Below are 8,574 nucleotides of genomic sequence, written 5' to 3' on the forward strand. Positions count from 1 at the left end.
CAAACACCTTACCTGATAGGTATTAGTCTTATTTTATAGATAAGCTCAGACTAACTAATACTTGCTCAAAGTCAGACAGCTAGCAAGTGACAAATCTGGGGCAGAAAACCAGGTCTGCCTCCAAAATCTATTGTCTTTCCTCTATGATGTTGCCTCCCCAAGAAATTTCACTACTAAGCTAAAATTTACAGATTTTAGCAGCATACATGAGTTAAATTATTTAAACTTTAAAGTTTAATTATTCTTTAAAATAATTTCAATTCTAATCAATCAAAATTTCACCAAGATTTCTTTGTAGGAGGAGACAGACAAAATTACATTCCCATTACATTTACAAAAAAATACAAACTCCTTTCTGAAGCCTAAATGATCCTGCCTGGTCTGGTCCCTGCCTTCCTTCCCAATTTCATCTCCTGCCATTCTGCCCTTCAACCACTTTGCTTCTCAGCCACAATGGCCTTCCACTATTTCTCTGGATACACCGAAGTTTCTCCCCCAACTCCGTGTCTTTGATTTCCTGTTCTTCTGCCTGGAACACATCTCTCCAGGCTCTTCTCTCAACCAGATGCTTCTGCTTCTTCAGATGACCAGCCCACCTAACAACCACGCTGCTGCATTATCCTCTGTCCATTTCTTTTCTCCACAGAATTCATTATCACCTATAAAACTCACATTTTGTTTATTCATGTGTTCATTTATTGTCTGTTTTCCTTCCCAGAATGTTGCTCTTGGTCACTGTGCTATCCCCAGCACCTGGGACAAGACCTAGCACATAACAGGCCCTCAACAAATACTTACTCAACAAACACAATTCTGGATGCCATGTTTTAAGAGGACACTGACTACAGCATACTAAAAAGAGAACAGCTGGAGTGAAAAGGGTCTAGAAATCCTGATGATGAGGGCCTGGTAAAGGAATCAGAAATGTGTAGCCCAAAGAAGTACAGACTAATTTAAAATCTCCAAATTATCTTCAAACATTTGAAGGTTATCATATAAAAAAGTGTTTGTTCCACACACATATCAAACCATTTTGCCAAAATTTTAAGGAGGCATACTTTGAGCCATATACAAATACAAAAAAGCCATATACAAAAACAATTTTTATCACAACTAAAACTTTAGCAATGAAATAAACTATTAGTTTCCTGCTACTGAAGATATCCAAGTGGCTGAACGGTTACCTATCAGAGATCCTGAAACAGAACTTCTATACTAGGAAATGAGTAGGGAAAGCTGAACTGTAGGTCCATTCAGATTCTAAGGACGTATTAAGAATTGAGACAATGTTTAATTTTGGTTATGCAAAGGGATCAATACCCATTTTCATCTTTCAATGTATTTATTCAACAAACACTGACTGAGCAACTAATACTGACTACCTTTGCCCAATGAGATAATCAAAAACAAAATGTGATTTCTACTCCATCCAAAGAGCTGTAGTCTGGGAAAGGAAAGAAGACAATTATGACTCAAGATAGAACAAGGTAAGTGCCATAAGCAAGGTACAAAGTGCTTTTCAAGGTTTTTCCTGCATAACTGATTTTTTTATATCTGAAAATCAATCCAGTCAGTTTTTGTAAAAACTGCAAATAACTCCCAAGATCTAGGCACAGGTTTTATGTAACCCCTTTGATGACTACAAGGCAAGCTGCTACAGAATCTGAACATATAAAAATAGCATACTTGGAGATGAGTAGTTATTAGAATGGATATGGCTAAAAAGACAAATTCACAATCCAATCATTATATTTTCACGAATGTTTAAAAACTGCATTATCTCTACCTCCAAAGACAATTTGAAATGGTGACCCCATATTTTACTTGAAAAGCTCTATCTAAATTAAAAACGTAACACATCCATCAAGTTAACCTTCCAGTTTTCTTTTATTCCTTTATCACCTATCTGATAAAACACGGTCCCAGGAAAACAAGTCTAAATAGATTAAAAACCAGAATACTACTAAATTTACATTTTACAAAGAATATTTAATGAACCAGTTTAAATATGAATCAATCTCGAGCCACATTCCCAGGAAAGGTCTCACCCTCTCTGCATAAGTACAGGGCTTTTCTGGTTTTGTTTTACTATATTTGTGTACACACTGATAATTACAATGGGAGACAGTTGAACAGAATCCAAATTAGGCTTGTTTGTGTATTAAAACACATTACTCTTTGTTACATGGTCATCCAAATTTGGATCATTTCAGCAGTGATTACTTGGCTTGTTCATTAGAATCTCAGTATTTCAGAGATAACAGGGCCCTTAAAGGCTACTCACAGTGTTTTTACATCTTTTTCTTTTCACACATGGCTTTTTAAACAAGTCAATATATTTAACCAAAATATATACATCAATAGCAAAAGGATGCTAGGTGTCTAAGCACTACTGCATTTTAAAAATAAAATCTTCTGAATCCACCGTGGTGCTTAAAATGAACATTTTTACATAGTAAAAATGCTGACGGCAGACATAAAGTGTTCAGCTTAAAAGGCAGGAAAAGCAACAAGTAACTGTTATTTTTGAAAAAGTAAAACTTTAGCAATTTTATGAAAACCACAATAAATGGTTTTAGGAAAAATTAGGAATACAAAAAGGTATAAAACAGAAGTCAAGTTACCAGTTCACGGAAAATAAACACAGCTACTTAACATACCACAGTCCGAAGGCATTGGTGCTGCAGAAATGGAAAAGATAACTGGTGTATCAGAACCTTGAAATAAAAATGGGTATTTTCCAATCAAAGAACTTCCCTCTAATGGAAAATCTGGAAGATCTTCTATGGTCATCTTCTAGAGAGCCACCTTTAGTGAGAGAGAGGAAAAAAGCATATCTATTATATTTGTAAGCAACTTAGAATAACTGCCTCCAATCACAAATAGCCTATTTTTAAAAATATCTAACCTACTGGCAACCTTCAAACATCTCTTTAGAGAGTGAGGGGGGGGGGGAATCCTTTTAGCAAACCACTGTTAATGAATATATATTGCTTCACACTGTCTCTTAGGGTCAAAAGCATACATAATCTTTTTGGACAAAGCTCAGGAATAAAAATCTGCTATGTATTTCCCAATAATAGGCAAAAACATTTTTTAAACGCTGAACTAATCTAAATGGGTGATGTCCTCTTCACTTGCAGTAACAAGCGAGGAGATAGTATCCCTGGTAGATGCATCTCAGACTTCTCATAGGACCTGACACAGCTTCTATCATGTCATCAAATGGTTCGTGCCATCTGCTCATCATATGAAAATAATCTAGTTTAGAACATCATTATTTCCTGACATGCCAGAAAACTTAATTGAAAACTGACCACATCACTTGTACAAATCTAAATCTAGACGCTTACTGACATTGTTCCACTTCTTAACAAGGTAGAAAGGTAGAGGATCTGTTTAGTCCATCCAGTGGAAGATGGAAGGTCATGCCTTTAAGCCACATCACTTATATCACCGCTTTTCCCCAGGACACATGAGCACGCAGGATAAATTTGCTCCAAATTAGACAACAGCTGCACCCTGACCCACATATCAGAGATGACACAGAATGAAGAGAAAACGTTAGTAAACCTGAACTATGATGCTAAAAGCCTTCCAGTTTCTTCTGCATCAAATCTTTGAAGTCTGAAATATTATGAATCTCTGTATCTATTTAAAATATAAGCAGAAAACTATATTGCTGCTGCTACTGCTGCTAAGTCGCTTCAGTCATGTCCAACTCTGTGCGACGCCATAGAAGGCAGCCCACTAGGCTCCTCTGTCCCTGGGGTTCTCTAGGCAAGAATACTGGAGTGGGTTGCCATTTCCTTCTCCAATGGATGAAAGTGAAAAGTGAAAGTGAAGTCACTCAGTCATGCCCGACTCTTAAGCTAAATAAATATGAGTATAGATTATTTCAGTAGAAAGAACAGAATAAGTAAAGATAGTTAACTGATAGTGTAGCAGATAATGCTAGGCTAGACACTACTCAATGTGTGCTCTATTCTACTTGGTTAACCAGCAGTTTATCACCTTAACATATCACGCTTCCCTCCCACCACCACCCTATTCCAAGCAGTCACCTTTCTGAGATAAGTGGTTTCTTTCCAATTAGATTCATATGTTTTCTAAATACTAGCAGAAAGTGGTAAAGAGTAAGGCAATTTCTTTTTTTCATAAGGTACAGGTTTACATGGTCATGGATATTATATATTAAATAACTTAATCCAGTGTTACTATGTTAAAGGCTCTCAAGGTTTCTTGGATGCTAAAATGTCTCACCATTCAATACTTTGAATCATTTTGACATTAACCTGGCCACATAAATGGGAAAAATTGTTGCCATGTGGCATAGTGAACTTCCTCAAATACTAACAATTCCAAAAAGTAGCGCCTACCACAAGGAAAGCTCTCCTTCAATACTGCAGCTTCCCTGTATTCAAAGTCAGTCAAGATTTCTGCTTGTTGGCCTCTACAAATTAGCAGTAAATTTGGGGAAAACAGTCTATACCAGGTATGAAGTGTCCTTTGAAGCCAAGGAACAGAAATAAAGTTTAATAATATTAATCTGTACAAGGCACTACACTATTCTAGATGTTTCAGAGAATACAAAAATGAGTAAAATATGGCCCATGCTTATTAGGTAGCTTACAACCAACTAGGGTGAATAAAATAGTACTAATAACTATAGTTGATAAAACTGAGTTAAATATCTTCCATAATCTCAGTACAAGGAACGTTTGCAACAGGAGCTCCTGAGAATGAGAAACGGTGCCATGAAAAAAGCATTATTTGAGAAGTGTCTTGAAAGATGAGTAGGCAGAAATTTAAAAGCAAAGCCCATCAAAGGAACAGCAGGCTGGAACTGGGCACATCTAGAAAGAGGTAAGGCTGTCATGGTTTTTTAGGACTCTCCTCAGTAATGCTTTATATACCTGCTCAAATACCAACCATTTAATTCCATGAGCAGTGGGAAATCACTGACTTTTTAAAAGGAGACTGTCCTAATTCAAGCTGTTTTAGGAAGATTAATCTTTGACTACAGTCACACTTTGGGACTCAGCCATGTTTTTCATACTCTTAATTCTTCAACAAAATGATTAAGTGGTTTTCTTCCTGAGTTGGTTAAGAAGCCACTTTTCAAAACTTCCCTTTCAAAAAGTGGAGTTTCCCATTCAAAAACACATTTAATAATGATTTATTAAATATACACATTTAATAAATATTCAAATCCTAGACTCAAGGTGGAAAGATGATTCATTCAACAAGATGTAATCAACTTTATTTTACATGTTAGATATTTCAAACCCAAAGAAGCTACAATATTACCCGAACAATGTAGTGAACATTCTTAAAAGGTATTTTGTGTCTTCATTGCATTTCTTCTCCTGGTCCCATTTCCTTTCTGTCATGAAAAGCCCAACCTTCTACCTTTTGACCCACTTAAGAAAACTATACATCTCTACAAACTTCTGTATAGTTTTAGAATCCTTTCCTAAAAGTGACTTCTGGATCTAAAGATCTGGGAAAATCTTGGTCAAATCTAGAGTTGTGATGAGCTGGATTGAGCACATATTTTCATTTCAAATCCTACTATGGCTAATTGGTGATAATGGGTTATGCAAAATAACCTAAGATAAAAAAAAAAGGTGGCCCTAATTAACTGTGTATGTAACAGAAGCAATAACAAGAATCAAATTCCCTAAACTATTATTTATATAGGAATTCCATCACCCCAAATCAGCTCTGAGTAAAAGCAGCTTGTAACATGGCTCTAATATTTGGTGATTTTTTTTTCAGAGATTCCTTGGTCAATGCCCTAACACTGAACGGTGGTGAGTGGAGTTGCCCATTAACTTCTTCAGAGTGGTTCACGGCTATTAGGACCTCACTAAAGAACCTCACTGAGACCAAGAGATGCCCTCAGATTTATTTGGAATACAGTTCAAGGGCATATTACTCAAACTCATATCTTTGAGTTGTTACTCAGCTATCAGGAAATCCAAGCTGCATCCACTTGAGTTGGAAACATGGGGCCCTTTCATTCACTTTCATATAGTATTCTGAGTATTTATTTTCATGAGATACGAAAAAACATAATCTTACCAAAATAAGCATTTTAAGTATATTTATAATAACCCATTTATTTGTTATCTACATGAAATCTATTTAATCATTGAGCAAGTATGGTGTGCTACAGTCCATGGGGTTGCAGTCAGACACTGCTGAGCGACTGAACAACAACGGGCCTTACAGAGAACATGAAAGGTACCTGCCCTCAACAAGTTCATTTAGTCATTCAACAAATATTTACCAAGCATTTCAAACTAAGTCTTAGCCTGGCATAGCAAAGGTAAAGAAAATAGATATGTCATCAAGTAGATTACAGTTAAGAACAGAATTCCTACAAGAAATTTGAAAGTACTATATAACTGAAATAAGTGCTGGATTCAAGGGGGCCAGTGAAGGCTTCCTAAGGGAATAATTTAAAACTGCAGTGCCCAACCAGATAGCTATTAGCCACATGTGTCTATACAAATTAAACATTTAGTTCCTCCATTGCTTGAGCCCCATACAAGGACTCAAAAGTCACATGTGGCTAGTAGCCACCGTACTGAACACTGCAGAGGAGTACTTCCCTCAGAACAGAAAATTCTGTGGACTCAAATTCCAGATGAGAAAATATACAAATGCCTGAAATGACGAAAAAACAGAGGCTAACAAACTAAGCAAGCCCATGGTGGTACTTAATTATACATCATTAACAAGGGAATAGCAAGTCTAAAAGTAACCAGATGTTCACAGATTTACACAGGGCTAAAGAGTTCAGTTGATTCTATTACATGAAGATCACCAGTAGGTTTCAAAACTGGAGTTGTTACAAGCCACAAAAGACATCATATAAATATTATTTTTTAAAAGCCTTGCTGGTGGGATTGTTTCTGGTAAATATGAAACGTCTGAAATAAATCCTATAAATAATATACCATATGCCAAATCTTCTGTAAGACAGAAATAAACATATTCATTCCATTTCAAGATTCACTCTTTCCGCCCAGGTTGTCCATAACAAACGAAAGTATTTTAAAATGCATAATTATGGTAGCAAAACAGGGTGGAACCAGGATGGCTTTGCATCATGAAAATGCAGACATCTGCCAATTCCAGTTCTCTGCTTTCTCTACACAGTTGCTCCATGTCCTTCACTGCGTGATCTTCTGCCATTTAGACGACTTTAAGTTGTGCAGAAGATACATAAATGACAAGTGTCAATGTGAAAGTGAAGTACGATTAAAGTATTTGGCGGATGTTTCAAAAAAGGAGGGTGTCTCTTCACTGAAATATTTAAAAGGCATCGATTTACACTCTGATACTGCTACAATGTGAGCCACACTCAAGCAGGGAACATACAGCAAGTTATTATCCCATGAGAATATCCTCCTCTGATACATATCAAAACATTGTCTCAGAGTTAAAATCCAAATTGCCTACATAGTCTCTAGATTAATGAACAACCTGACATCTAATTCAAAAGAAAGCTGACGTTATAAACCCATCAATCCAGCTCACAAGGATGAGGTCTAACCCGCGTCTCTGTCGAGCAGTCTGTGAGCAAGTGTTTTCCCCCAACTTCCCATGATTTAGAATTAAGGAATCTGGGGGTAGCGAACGACTGGAGGCAGAGTCATTTATCTTGGTCATTTATCTTTGAATTCTCTCCGGCAAAAGGTTTCTCAAACAGTTTAATAAGCAAAGGGGTGGCAGGAGAGATGCGAAGAGGGCCCTCTCAGGAAAACTACGAAGGGCTGGGCACAGCACGCTGCGCATCACTGCGCGCGAGAGGCTCTCCCAAGGGCGCCGGGGCGGTCACGGTTGGGGCGGCGCAGCAGGGCCCGGCCCGTCCCACACACCTGGCGGTATCTCATCCTGAAGTTAACCGGGCGGTGAGAAACGGAAACCAGACACCCACGTCCCGGCTCGTGGGCCGCTCCAACCCCGCCCCCGCCCAGGGCGGCCTCCGGGAGCCGGCGACACTGGCGCCCACTGCAGGCGACCGGAGGGCGGGGGGCCTCCCAGCGCCTCCGCGCCGCCCTCCCCGGACCGCCAACCGGCCCTGCGGCCCCCGCGCCCCCACCCGCCCGGCCCGGGCCCCCGCGCGCTCCCGCCCCACCTGCCTCCTCCGGGCCTCTCCGGGCGGCCGACGGGAACGCAGGGGCGCGGAGAGAAGGCCAAGAGGCGCGCTTCTCCGCCCGGGTGCCTGTCTCCAGCAGCCGGCCGCGGGGCCTCCCGCCGCGCCTCTCCCCGCCCTCTCCGGCCCCTCCCGCCTGCCACCTCCGCGTCGCGCGCGCCGGAGCCGGGCCCCACGCGGGGTCGGTGCGCGCGCGCAGTGCAGGCGCCCGGGCGGCGCGCAGGCCCCGGTCCCGGCCCCGCGCACGCGCCGGGGAGCGAGGACTGTAAGGGAGCGCGCGCCCGTGCTCGCTGCCTCCTGCCTGCGCCCCCGCAGCCCCTCCGCAGACCTAGGCTGGGGTTCGAGGACAGGAATGTCTGGTGAGCTTCATGCGTTAACCTTGCGAGGGTGAGACGCCACTGGGA

General features: G+C 40.4%; 1 protein-coding gene across 3 annotated transcripts in view; it reads right to left on the reverse strand.

Annotated features, from left to right (window-relative positions):
* Positions 1–8,270, reverse strand: part of CLIP4 (CAP-Gly domain containing linker protein family member 4) — a 63,871-nt gene extending 55,601 nt beyond the window's left edge. For all 3 annotated transcript variants that reach the window (XM_052647974.1, XM_052647975.1, XM_052647973.1), the window contains exons 1-2: positions 8,153–8,270; positions 2,661–2,808 (exon numbers count right to left, since the gene is read on the reverse strand). In XM_052647974.1, the coding sequence (XP_052503934.1) occupies positions 2,661–2,793 (133 nt within the window). In that variant the 5' untranslated portion in view covers positions 2,794–2,808; positions 8,153–8,270. The remainder of the gene's footprint in view (positions 1–2,660; positions 2,809–8,152) is intronic.
* Between the last annotated feature and the right edge of the window lie 304 nt (positions 8,271–8,574).

Source organism: Budorcas taxicolor, chromosome 11 (assembly GCF_023091745.1).
Source record: "Budorcas taxicolor isolate Tak-1 chromosome 11, Takin1.1, whole genome shotgun sequence".
In the NCBI taxonomy this organism is placed as follows: Eukaryota; Metazoa; Chordata; class Mammalia; order Artiodactyla; family Bovidae; genus Budorcas; species Budorcas taxicolor.